The 13050-nt window shown below is 51.3% G+C and overlaps 1 protein-coding gene across 1 annotated transcript in view; it reads right to left on the bottom strand.

The window, feature by feature from the left end:
* Positions 1-1932: 1932 nt before the first annotated feature.
* The window catches only part of LOC116941782 (neuropeptides B/W receptor type 1-like), a 30513-nt gene continuing 19395 nt past the window's right edge, over positions 1933-13050 (bottom strand). The window contains exon 2 of the mRNA XM_032953154.2: positions 1933-2788. Coding sequence (XP_032809045.2) covers positions 1933-2788 — 856 coding nt within the window. The remainder of the gene's footprint in view (positions 2789-13050) is intronic.

Raw genomic sequence — 13050 nt, 5'->3', positions numbered from 1 at the left:
GTGGGCACCTTCTTCGAATCCTTGTGACGTTTACAGAAGGTTTGTGACTGTCCGCGATAGGGACACGGGGCATTTGTTATGGCGAAAGCGCTGGTTGGTCAGATGACGCTTCAATTTCGGCCTGAAATATTCTCGAAGGAAGCAAAATAATTCATGATGACGGGTAATCGTGAACTATGCTCATATCAGCAGTTGTGGGTGTGGGTTGGCGGGGATACGTGTAGGAACAACGTGGGGAGCGGTTGTTGTAGCGGTTGACTGCGCTGCGCTACGAACCTGGCTACCCGGGTTCGATTCCCGCTCACGGTCAACACCAGTGACGATTATCTGAACCGGTCCTGGCATTGGAAAGTTCGTGGACTGCCGGACCGAGGAGAGTGCGCCTCTAATAGGGGGTGACCGTGTGGTAGGAACACTCTGTCATGTTGCTGCTAACAAATTGGTCTCCGAAAAGTAGCAACCGGCCTATTGAACTTGTTTTTTTTATAAACCCTCCCCCCCCCCCACAGAAACGCAGCACGGCGCACAGCTCATGGAATACCCTGCGTGCACGCGGAGCGCCTGCATGGCCATGCCTCTGGCTGTCTTTAATGAGGACGCCGCCGTTGCGGCAGTGGGAAAAAATCCCATCACCAAGTGAGCAAGGGTAGGGCACGAAGCGGGAAGGCCACTTCGTGTGGGAGGGTGCACTGGAGATAATCACACCCACGACCTCAACGTGAAACTCCACATCGTGTGGACGAGGCCACACGATGTGACAGAGCTCGGAGGCGAGCCGTCGACTGTGCGAGGAAGCGAAGGCCAAGGTGCCGTGGCATCAACGGCGTTGGCCACAGAGAACCTCCCCAGTGGCCCCATGAAGCTGCCTCTAAATTGGAGTGGGCGGGTGTATCGGGGGGCGATGGGGGGTGAGAGGGGGGGGGATTGTTCATTGGGGGGCACACATTCTCCCGGGTTGTGCGCGTTATATAATCGCTACTGCTGTGCCGTGGGAGGGGGGTGGTGGGGGGGGAGTGGGATTTGGAGGGGGGCACGGCTTAACCGGCTTTGGCTTGATGTGTCGCGCTGTGACAGGTGACACTAAGCCTTCCAGGGTCTGGATTTCCCAGCGAGATGCCGGCTCCAACTTCGGCTTCATCGGCGAGGTCAGGGCCGAGGTCAGGGTCGGGGTCAAGGCCAGGCTCACACACAGGCACCGAGAGCTCACGCCACGACTCACGCAAAACGACTCTTCCGCTCTCTGTCAGTGACTCTGCTCTGTGGTCTCATCACGGAGTGCCCTCCGGACCTGGTCACCCCCAAAGATTAACGCACGGGGAGGAAAGAATAAATAAACTGTCAATGTTTTGGGAAATTGGTCTTCATCAGTACTCATCAAGAGCCGTTAGTGAAATTGTTGGTGAATGGCTATCCTATATTTTATTTTGTACCGCGATGCCCAAGTGCCTGTTTGGCTCATTTATGTGACGCAAACATTCGGATGCTTTGTATCGCAAAAAAAAGTGTATAAAAATACAAAGCTTTTTTTACATCTTCCCTTTTGCCTTACAACACTGGAATGTTAATGTCGGTCTCTGTTTGAGATAAACGATGTTGCTGTTTTTCACAGCAATTACAAAGCGTGCTGCGCTCAGATAAACCGTACGGTCTACGCGTGCGTCAACGAGCGCGCCCTGCGATCAATGCTCACCCACGGAGCTGCTCGCTTCTACACCTCATCTTTATCTCCCTCCTCCTCCCCCCTCCTCCTCCTTCGATGCCCCCCCCCCTCATCCTCCACATCTTCATTCTCCACTGCGCTTACGCCACGACCTCAAAGCGTCCTGACCGGCTCCGGCTTCTCCGGCGCGACTCGCTCGTCTGGCTCCATCCTCCCGTTTCGTTTCCCCGAGACGCGTCGCCTCGCCCGCCTCGCCCGCCTCGCCCGCCTCGTCAGCGGCGGTTGCTGCAGGCCGCGGCCTCGTCCCCGCCGCGCGCCGGGTTCTCCTCGCCCGGCTCCGCGGCGAGACGCTTGCGGGACGCGGCCCCCCGCCAGCGGCACGCGGCCAACGCGCGCCCAATCTCCTGGCGGAATCGCCGGTCGTAGCAGGCGTAGAGCAGCGGGTTGATGCAGCCGTTGGCCGCGGCCGCGAGGAGGGCGACGCAGCGCCACGACGAGGACGGCCCGGAACCGCCGCCGCCGCCGAAGGACCCCGGCCCCTCGAGGAACGGCGCCTCGGCGGTGCCGCCCGGAGCGCCGGCGGCACCGCCGTGCCGCGACGTCTCCGCGAGCCCCGCGAGGAGCATCCCGAATGTGGGAGCCCAGCAGGCGAGGTAGACCCCCAGCACGGAGAGCACGAAGCGTGTGGCGCGGCACCAGATGCGCGGGCGGCGTCGGCGCCGTCGCTGGCCCCCGCCGCGGTGGGCGAGCGCGCACGGCCGCAGCGACGCGCACGTGCGCAGCGCCGACGCCGCGTAGCAGCCGAGCAGCGTCGCCAGCGGGATCGCGCAGCCCACGCCCAGCGTGGCCCAGCGCCACACCTCGGCCCACCACCACGCGGGCTTGGGGAAGTCAAGGGCGCACACGGCCGGCCCGACGACGCCAGCCGCGGGCCCCGGCCGGAGAGCCGGCGCGGCGGCGGCGTGCGGGAGGCCGGCCTCTCCCGCCGCCTCTCCCGCCGCCGCCGCCGCCGCCGCCGCAGGCCACGGGGACGAGCGGCCCGCGGGGCTGACGCCGGCTCGGCCCCCCGACTGCGGTCGTGCCGTTGCCATGAGCAGGACGGGCGTCGTGAGGATGAACGCGAGAATCCTGCGGGGGTTGGGGGGGGGTGGCGAGAGGGCGCGTTGGGTACCGTTGTCATCGTGGCAACGGTGAATACGCTGGCAAAACCGAAGTTGGCGAATGCAATGGAGAAACGATCTCAACCATCCTGGCCGAGGTCTGCCTCGCGGTGTCAAAGGGGGATGGCATTGGATGGGATGGAAGGAGCTTGAGCCATGGACCTGCCCATTTTTCAGGGTGCTTGAGAGAGAGAGTTGTGAGGGCGCCTTTTTTGTCTTCATGAGCTGAGGCAATCAATCCTGAGACTTCTGAGAATCACCATCAAGCATAGCACCAACGATAAATCATCGTTGTGACAAAAATCTCAAGTAGATACATCACACTGTGGGATGTAAGTGTTATTTCCTAATCGCTGATGCCTCATAAGTACAGAAAATGGCTATTATTCCCCGCAAACTTTGCTTTTGTGACCAGGACATTGATATTTTGAAATGTACCTATTTTCAATGTGAAAACGTGGTGTGCATTTGTGTAATTCGTGCACTTAAAGTCCTGGTCACAAAAGCAAAGTTTGTGAGGAATAATAGCTATTTTATGTACTTTTTAAAAGTCCCCGCCCCCCCCCCCCCTCACTCCCGTGTGGATATTTGTCTCACGGCGACCCAAGCACACAGCAGTTTCTCTCGTCGACTGCGCCTGTCGGCCACTGTTGGGTAATGCCACGAAGACGACCTGGTCCGATTCCTGTCGCGAGACCCTTGGCCGTCCATCCGCAAACAGTTGAGATGTTTATACTCTTTGGTTCTATTCGGTAAAGTCACGTAGGTAAAAAATAAAACAACAAAAATCACGACGTTTCGGCCACAACACAAGTGGCCTTTATCAGGTGAAGGGACCGGATTGTCCAGAGGACAGCGTTGGAGTGAAGACAGCCAAGCCCAGGTCGCGTCCTTTAAGCTGTGTGGGAGAGTAATTAAGGTGCCTTGACAAAGGAATTAGCATAAAATGATGTACTACTGTGAAAGTTTGGGATACCACTACTTGAATAAATATACTATACCATTGAAAATTAATTTAATGTTTGGTTTTATTTAGAACATCTTTCCAATGATTAGATGTTCAAACACCAAATAGACATGACAGAGGGAGCTTTCTTTGGTTTATATCGCGTAAATATGTGTCGTTAAACTCACCACCACCCGACGCAGCCAACTGATAAGGCTTTTGTCACGTGAACAGAACTTGCAATTTGGTTACTAGGTCAGCACGCCGGTGTGTTGGAGAGTAAACCCACAACATTTACAATTCGAGTACGACAACCAACATCGTCAGGCGACAGCCGGAGTTGTCGAGAAATCCTCCTGTTTCGGTCTTAAATAGAGGGATAAATGTGATGAACTAGTAACGAATTGGCACGCGTTGTTTACGTGAGAAACCCTTACTAATTGGCTATGTTGGGTGGTGGCAGGTTTAACGACACAGTTATAGTCACGCGATCTAACCCAACAATAAAAAACCCTCTATTATGGATAACATTGGTCGCGAAAGCCCCCGTGTTCAAAATTGACTCACCAAATAGACGCCTATTGCAAAGCATCGCGTCTGCATTGACCACACGTGCTTGTGATAATAATGCACGCATTGTCCTTGAAACTAATTGACCTACACCAGAGCTACAGCCTCCTTTGAGGGCCTTGTCTCGCCACGCCGGTGTTAGACCAGGGAACGACGCCGGAAGGCAAACAGTACAAGGGCAATGCAAATATGAAGGCATCTAATAGCTCGGCTTGAGTTATTCATCATCCTGATACCGGCAAAAAAAACATCGGGTCCCAAAGACGTCCGAAAAAGTACAAATTTGTCATTATATTCTTGGTTCTTTCGGTAAAGTCACGTAGAAGGGAAACGATAAAATAATAAAAATATAAAACAATATTGTTTTATATTTGTATTATTTTATTGTTTTAGATTTTTATTATTTTATTGTTTCCCTTCTACGTGACTTTACCGAATGAACCAAGAATATGAATCCCTGCAGTCACGAAAGCTTTAAATCAAAATGTGTCATTCTTTCGGCTCACCGCAAAGTCGAAGTGCGGTTCTCACCACCGAATGTAGCGACTTAGGTCGACACTGCGTCAGGCACCTTCAGGGCGAGATCCGGGAAGTGGGAATCACCTGACCCCCCCCACCCCCCCCGGCGTGTTACACATAGGTGTCATATCATCACAGCAACAACCAATCGAATAAGATGTCAACCCCGTTCTAAAAGCACTTAATTCTTATTTCATTTGAATGTATCTGGGCCGATACTTTATATATATAGTTTATGTAACGTGGTTTTTTTGGTATCCATTTCGAGAACCTACGTGTACAATGAGTGTTCGACTGGACCCGCTTAACACAACACCGGTGTCTCGTCGTCAGCTCTGCCAACCTCACAACAAAAATGTCACGGCGCGTTGGAGGACTGCTGCTACTGCTGCTGCACCTCCTCGCCAAGACGATGACGCCACCCCAGCTTCCCCCCCCCCAGCTCCCCCCACAGCACCCCCCCAGCATCCCCCCCCAGCTCCCCACCCAGCACCCCCCTCCCAGCACCCCCCCCCCCCCCACATTGTCGATCCACGCGGGATTTCTATCACGGGCAGAGCCGTCGGTGGCGAGGTTAAACCACAATTGGGGAAAATGCCTCTCGGACGCCCAGGGGGACCTGCTCGCCATCCTTATCGGACGCCTGCTGTGCATCGGCTCCCCTCTGTCCCCAACTTATTGCGACGGCGCCAATCTCCGATTCGCGAGACCACGAGGGTCCCGACGTGCGGAACGAGTGCGGCTCCCCTCTGTCCCCGTCGGAACGCCGCTTGCGTGAGAGATATCGCGCGGCACTGAACACTTTCTGTTGTTGTTGTTTGTTCTCCTGTGCACAGTAAGCACGTGCGTTGAGCTTCTTTCGCACCATACGTGGCCACCCATCCGACCGTCGTCATCGGAGGTTGCGGGGGGGGGGGAGAAGAACCACGTGGGCGAGCCACACTTTGCCGCACGCGCCGCTGTGGGCTTTTAGCGGAACCCGCTGTTGGTTTTGTTGATTCTCAAAGCGCTCATTCGTTTGTGGTTTTTTTTGTTCCGTTGTTTCGGCCGGCTCAGTCGGCTCGATAACAGCCGCGTGTGCCCCCCCTACTCCCCCACTACGCCCCCACCCCACTACTCCCCCACCCCCCTACTCCCCCACGTGCACAGTCAGTATCAGTGCCATGGGCAGAGTTTGCACGGGGGGGGGGGGCAATGCCCCGCTAAAACGTGACACCTTTATTAATTTATTTTCAGTAGCTTACCATGTAGCACATTCATTAAATTATGATATGCACCCGCGATTCCTGATTGGAGGCACGCAGTGAACCCCATGCGCTTCCGGCCAAATACAGAAGTCACACTCCGCCTATGATCGGTGCTTAAATCATCATCAGCAGCAGCATCATCAGCTGTGCGTGTCTCCTCTGGCGGACGACGCTGGAGCCGATGAGCGAGGAAGCATCAGCAGCGGCTCTTCACCGCAGATGCAGTTTCGTGTTCTGGGCCTGGTTGGAGATGGCCTCTCTTACAGAATGAGAATCTTTATTTAGACTGCAGCAGCAGGAGGAATCCGATGAGCTCCGGCGATATTTTTCTCACAGATGTCCAAGTATTCGGCACGGCGAGCTGTTGTCTGCCTCGCCCGGTATGCAGGAGGTCGTGGGTTCGATCCCGATCCCGACCCCGACACCTGCCGTATAGTCTAACACGTAGGCTTTCGCGACCAATATTATTCATAATAAAGGTTTTTGGGTTGGATCGCGTAAGTATTGGGTTCAGTGATGACGTCGTCCTGCTGCACTATTTAAGACTGGAAGCAGGTGGAGGACTTCACTATTCTGGCAAATCGCCCGATGATGCTGGATGCAATTACCAGCGAAACGTCGTACTACTCAGATTGTAAATGTTGTGGAATTACTCTCCGACACACCGATGGGCTGAAGTAGTAACTAACTGGCGTTTTGTTCACGTGACAAATCCCTTACTAATTGGCTGTGTCGGGTGGTGGAGGGTTACAACACATTTATACTTTCGAGATCTTACCCAACGATCTTTATTATGACCCTCGTGTATATTTGGGGTCTGCATGCTCTCCCCGTGGCGGTCTGGATTTTTCTTCGGGTCCTCCGGTGTTTCCCTCCACATTTACAAACATGCCTTTAAGGGGTATTTGGCTGCTATATTATTTCCACGTGATAAGCCACTTCGTTGAGCTTGCATTTGTGATAGCCAGGTCGCTTCAGACAGAAAGAGTTATGGAGCTCAGTGGGCCTTACCTGATAAAAAAACATATATAAAGATTTGTTTTTGTTTAACCCGCTAGACTTGTGAAGCCGATTTAAACACGGCCGGCTGAAATCCGTATGTTTAACTGTGGATTTGGGCAGTAGCAGCTCAGCACATGCTGAGTCACCTTCTGGTATCACATCGCTTAATTTAGAGCAGTTAAACAAGGGAAGATTGGTCAATCACGACCCCGCCACCACTATCACCACCTCCCCCAAGCTACGCTTTCACCAGCCAAGCGGCGCAAATGATCGGGCCTCTCACGCCTTGTGTTTGTATGCAGTTGTGTCAATCGTTTAGAGATTGTGCACGCCTCGGAAATGTTTTAAGCCCACGCAATTGGCCCCCTGGGTAAACGGGGCATGCATCACGTATGCGGCACGCTGCTCGTGCCAATCGGCATATGGACGACACGACACTCGTTAACCAGACACAGTCGTGACTAATTATTGCCTTTCGCGGAATCATTTTATCTCAATTCAGCGCAACGGGCATTGTCTGCCAGGTGGATTTTGGGCCGGGGAATCGCACCGCTCGGTGGATCTGCAATGCAATGTGCCGGCAACATTAAATTATTGTAATTTTTTGCTATAAGCGATTGTATTTCACAGTAAATTCGTTTGATTAATAGCGATTATTCACTATGCCTTTTTAAAAACTGGTAAACAGAAACAATCTGGATCACTAATGTTGGGCACGACACTTTGCACACTGTCTAATTGTCCATCGCCGCTGGGTGGCGCCGATGATGGCAGCCTCGGCCGGTCGGTGCACCCTGTTTTGTCCGGTTTTGTCTGTTAATGCAGTGTTTTGCCAAGATTTTCGGAGTTCCCTAACAAGAGACGAACTTTTAAACATCAGGGAAACAACTTCTGTGGATTTATTTCCCACTTTTCTGCTTCCAGCGGCAGAATTAGTGGGCATTCTAGTCAAAGCCGCGCTAGGCTTTGCTCAAGCAGCGAAACGCCGCCCAAGGGGTAAACGGTCGGGGGCTCTAGTACGGCTACGCAGACGCGGGATCCGAACAGTGCTTCCGAGCTTTACCCTCTCCAACGTACGTTCACTGTCTAACAAAATGGACGAACTTCAGCTACTGATGGTGAAAAACAGAGACTTTCTTTCATCTTCTGTTTTGTGCTTCACGGAGACATGGCTGTGTGATTTGATTCCGGACACTGCGCTACAACTGGCAGGATTCCATCTTGTAAGATCGGATCGTGACATAGCACTCTCCGGCAAGACGAAAGGCGGTGGTATTTGTTTTAACATTAACAGTGGCTGGTGTGTAGATGTCACAGTGATTCTCCAACATTGTTCTCCGCTCCTTGAATCATTTTCTTATAAACTGTAAACCTTTCTACTCGCCTCGCGAGTTCGCGTCGCTGATTTTGTTTGATGTTTACTTGCCGCCGGGTCCTCAGGTTAAAGAGGCCCAACGCATGCTCGCCGACCAGATTCTGAGTGTGGAGCGAGCAAATCCAGATTCGCTGGTTATCGTACTTGGCGACTTTAACAAAGGTAATCTCAGCCACGAACTCCCCAAATACATACAATTCATTAAATGCCCTACCAGAGAAGGGAACACTCTGGATCACTGCTACACTACAGTCAGTAGAGTCTACCACGCCATCCCCCGAGCAGCACTGGGACACTCTGACCATGCCATGGTCCACCTGATTCCTGCATACAGGCAGAAACTAAAGCTCTGTAAACCTGCTGTGAGGACATCTAAACAGTTGACCAGTGAGGCTGTGGAGGATTTGCGGGCGTGCTTGGACCGTACTGACTGGGATATGTTCACGACTGCTACCAATAGTCTGGATGAACTCAAAGGCTGTGACGTCGTACATCAGCTTCTGTGAGGACTGCTGTATTCCAACACGTATCAGGGTGAACTTCAACAACAACAAGCCCAGGTTCTCATCAAAGCTCAGAAGGTTGAGGTTGGAGGAGAAGGAAGCGTTTAGGAATGGGCATAGAGACAGATTCAAGGAGTCGAAGAACAGGTTTAGCAAGGCGGTGAGAGAGGCTAAACGACTGTACTCAGAGAGACTAAAACACCAGTTCTCTGCTAACGACTTTGCTTCTGTCTGGAGAGGGCTCAGGCAGATCACCAACTACAAGCCCAGAGCCCCCCACACCACTAACGACTCCCGCCTGGCCAACGACCCGAACGAGTTCTACTGCAGATTTGAAAGACAATTGGACTGTCCTGAACTACCCCTTCCCACCCAAGAGGCCCCATCCCCCGCCCATACTGCAGAGATGACTCTCTCTGTTAACGAGGGAGAAGTTAATAGACTTTTCAAGAGGCAGAACCCACGCAAATCAAATGGGCTGGACTCTCCAGCCACCCTCAGGCACTGCGCTGACCAGCTGTCTCCGGTGTTCACCAACATCTTTAACACCTCCCTGGAGACATGCCATGTACCAGCCTGTCTCAAGTCCTCCACCATCATCCCTGTGCCCAAAAAGCTAAGGCCAACAGGACTAAATGATTATAGACCAGTCGCCCTTACCTCTGTGGTAATGAAGTCTTTTGAGCGCCTGGTTCTGGCACACCTCAAAGCCATCACAGACCCTCTCCTGGACCCCCTTCAGTTTGCCTACAGAGCCAACAGGTCTGTGGACGACGCAGTTAACATGGCCCTCCACTTCACCCTACAGCATCTGGACTCCCCAGCATCCTACGCCAGGATCCTGTTTGTGGACTTCAGCTCTGCCTTCAACACCATCATCCCTGCCCTGCTTCAGGACAAGTTCTTCCAGCTGAACCTGCCCGACTCCACCTGCAGGTGGATCACAGACTTCCTGTCTGACAGGAAGCAGTGTGTTAAGCTGGGAACACAAGTCTCTGACTCCAGGTCCATCAGCACCGGAACTCCTCAGGGCTGCGTCCTTTCTCCACTGCTCTTCTCCCTGTACACCAACAGCTGCACCTCCAATCAACTGTCCGTCAAACTCTTGAAGTTGGTGGATGACACCACCCTCATTGAGCTGATCTCTGGTGGGGATGAGTCTGACTATCGGTCGGTAGCTGACAACCTGGTGACATGGTGTAGCCAGAACAACTTAGAGCTAAATGCTCTAAAGACAGTTGAGATGGTTGTGGACTTCAGGAAGAATACAGCCCCACTCACCCCCATCACCCTGTGCGACTCCCCAGTCAAAACTGTAGAGTCCTTCCACTTCCTGGCCACTATTCTCTCCCGGGACCTCAAGTGGGAACTGAACATCAGCTCCCTCACCAAGAGAGCTCAACAGAGGATGTACTTCCTATGGCAGCTGAAGAAATTCAACCTGCCAAAGACAATGATGGTGCACTTCTATACAGCAATCATTGAATCCATCCTCACCTCCATAACCGTCTGGTTATGCCAAGGACAAGAGCAGACTGCAGCGTATCATCCACACTGCTGAGAAGGTGATTGCCTGCAATCTACCAACCCTCGAGGACCTGCACACCTCGAGGACCATGAGGCGAGCGAGGAAGATTGTGGCCGATTCCTCCCACCCTGGACACTCTCTGTTCCAGCTTCTCCCCTCCGGCAGAAGGCTGCGGTCCATCAGGACCAAAACCTCACGCCACAAAAACAGTTTCTTCCCCTCCGCTGCTGGCCTCTTCAACAAGGCCAAGGGCTTACATTTTAACATTTTAGCTACCAAATTACAACTTGCCATATTTACACTGTTACCCTATTTGTATATTTTTTATTTTTAGATTGTATCTTATATCTACTTTATATTCAATATTTATTCAAAATTTTACATACTTTAGCCCCTTAGTGTTAGTTAGACTTTGTACCTTTAGTATAGTTTAGACTTGTATACCACTTATTTTAGATTTAAGTTTACTATAGGTTGAATGTTTGCACCTTCCTGCCAAAGTAAATTCCTTGTCTGTGCGAACTTTCATGGCGAATAAAAACCCCTTTCAATTGTATGTACGAAACAGAAAGGCCTTCGCCTAAAACGTCACCTGTGATATATCTCTTATGTTTTCATCTTAGGGCGACAGTGTTGTTGAGTTTTTATTATTAATATTCATTCACGCTGCTTGCGCACCACTGCCCAAGCAGAAAGTGCATCACCACATAACAGCTCTTCTTGTAGGTTCCCGTGCCAAGATGTGTTGTTAATCAATTGAGGTTTTGTCAATTCAAAGGGAGCCAAGGGGTCATCGAGACGAGTCTTTCTGCGTGCGTTGTGCCCTTTCGCAAAATTTATTTAAATTTTGGGACATTATTTGGTGGCACTGGCAGTGGTGCACAAGCCGCAAATAACAAAACTCAACACACTCATCAAGAAGAATACCGTGGCCTCACTGAGGCCGCAACAAGCCCACGCCATGCCGGACGGTCATTGGCAGCATTAATTTAAAACAAATATTATCGTGTGCTATGAATAAGGGCCATTGCACGAAACGTTGCCAAATTTTTTCTATTTTCTTTTAAAGCCACAGTGTTATTGACGAGTGTGCCGAGTTATTTTTTTTATTTTTATTTCACTCGTCGAATCGGCGTCCGTTCCAAAACGATCGCCACGTGGTGGAGGTGAGAGAGCGCGCTCGAGGTGACCTCTCTTTCACCCGCGCTGCGGACGCCGGAGCGAATTTACCCGCACAGCCTGCTGCTGTCAAAGACGCTCGCCGTTTTACTCTTATTTACATTATGAGACCTCCTTTGCCAGTAACAAGATATAGGAATAGGTTTTACCCTTTTAACTGGCACAAAAACTGACACCTTTATTCAAGGCATCATGTTTGCAATAACCACAACACAAGCAGTCAAAATGCAAACAAAAGAGACAACTCTGATAATAATATGCACTGTCCTTGAATTTGATTGGTCCACACCCGAGACGGCTTTCTTTAGAGCCTAGTCTCCACTGGTGTTGGACCAGAAGACGCCAAAAGGCATACAACTAAAAAACAGTGCACTATCACTAATAGTGATATCACTAATAGTGACAGTTTTTGTGCCAATTAAAAGGGTACAACCTATATGTCGTTTTACTCCTTAAGTGCGGGGGATATTGCCGAGGAAGTGAAGAATGGAATGTACTATGCTAAACTATTTTAATTATGATAATGGGTTTTTCCCCTTTTTTCTGGCAACAAAACAGCTGTGTTAAAATGTTAAAACAGAAAACTGAAACCTTTTACAAGGAATCATGTGTGCATTAACCACAATGCTTGTGATCAGAATGCCAAAAAAACATACTCTGATAATATATGCATTATGTTTGAAACTGATTGGGCCACACCAGAGACAGCTTTCTTTTGAGCCTCGTCTCAAACGGTATTAGACCAGAGGACGCCAAAAGGCGTACATTCTGACCAAAAGCATTGTGGTTGATGCAGACAGTTTGGTGTTTTAACATCTTAACACAGCTGTTTTGTTGCCAGAAAAAGGGGAAAAACCTATTATCATATTTTGGTACTGGCAAAGGAGGTCCCATGATATATTTTAATTGTATTTTACCAGGGCAAGGTCCGGCTGAGCTATAGAGCTCTTCGTCAGAAGCGACCTGGCTATCACAAATGATAGCCCAACGAAGTGGCTTATCACGTGCAAATTTATAGCAGCCAAATACTCTAAACGCGTGTCGATTCTAAATGTGGAGGGAAAACCCGGAGGACCCGGAGAAAAATCGACGCGACCACGGGGAGAACGTGCAAACTCCAAATATAAACAGGCGTCAGGGTCGGGATCGAACCCATGGATTACTTGTATACCAGGCGAGGTAGTTAACATCTCGCCACCGTGGCGGCCAATCGCAACACGAATCTACACGTGGCTTGGCGCTGGAACCGGGCTGCTCCCGCCGAGGAGCTCGTGTTCCCCGTCTGACAGGTACCGTGGCGCCCTGCTATCGTGGCGAGGGGGTTTGTGATGTCATTGGTGACCTTCACCAGCAGAGCGGTC

Source organism: Petromyzon marinus, chromosome 12 (genome assembly GCF_048934315.1).
Source record: "Petromyzon marinus isolate PM22_M1 ecotype Great Lakes invasive population chromosome 12, UKy_Petmar_22M1.pri1.0, whole genome shotgun sequence".
NCBI lineage: Eukaryota > Metazoa > Chordata > Hyperoartia > Petromyzontiformes > Petromyzontidae > Petromyzon > Petromyzon marinus.
This window is presented reverse-complemented; position numbering and strand designations above follow the sequence as displayed.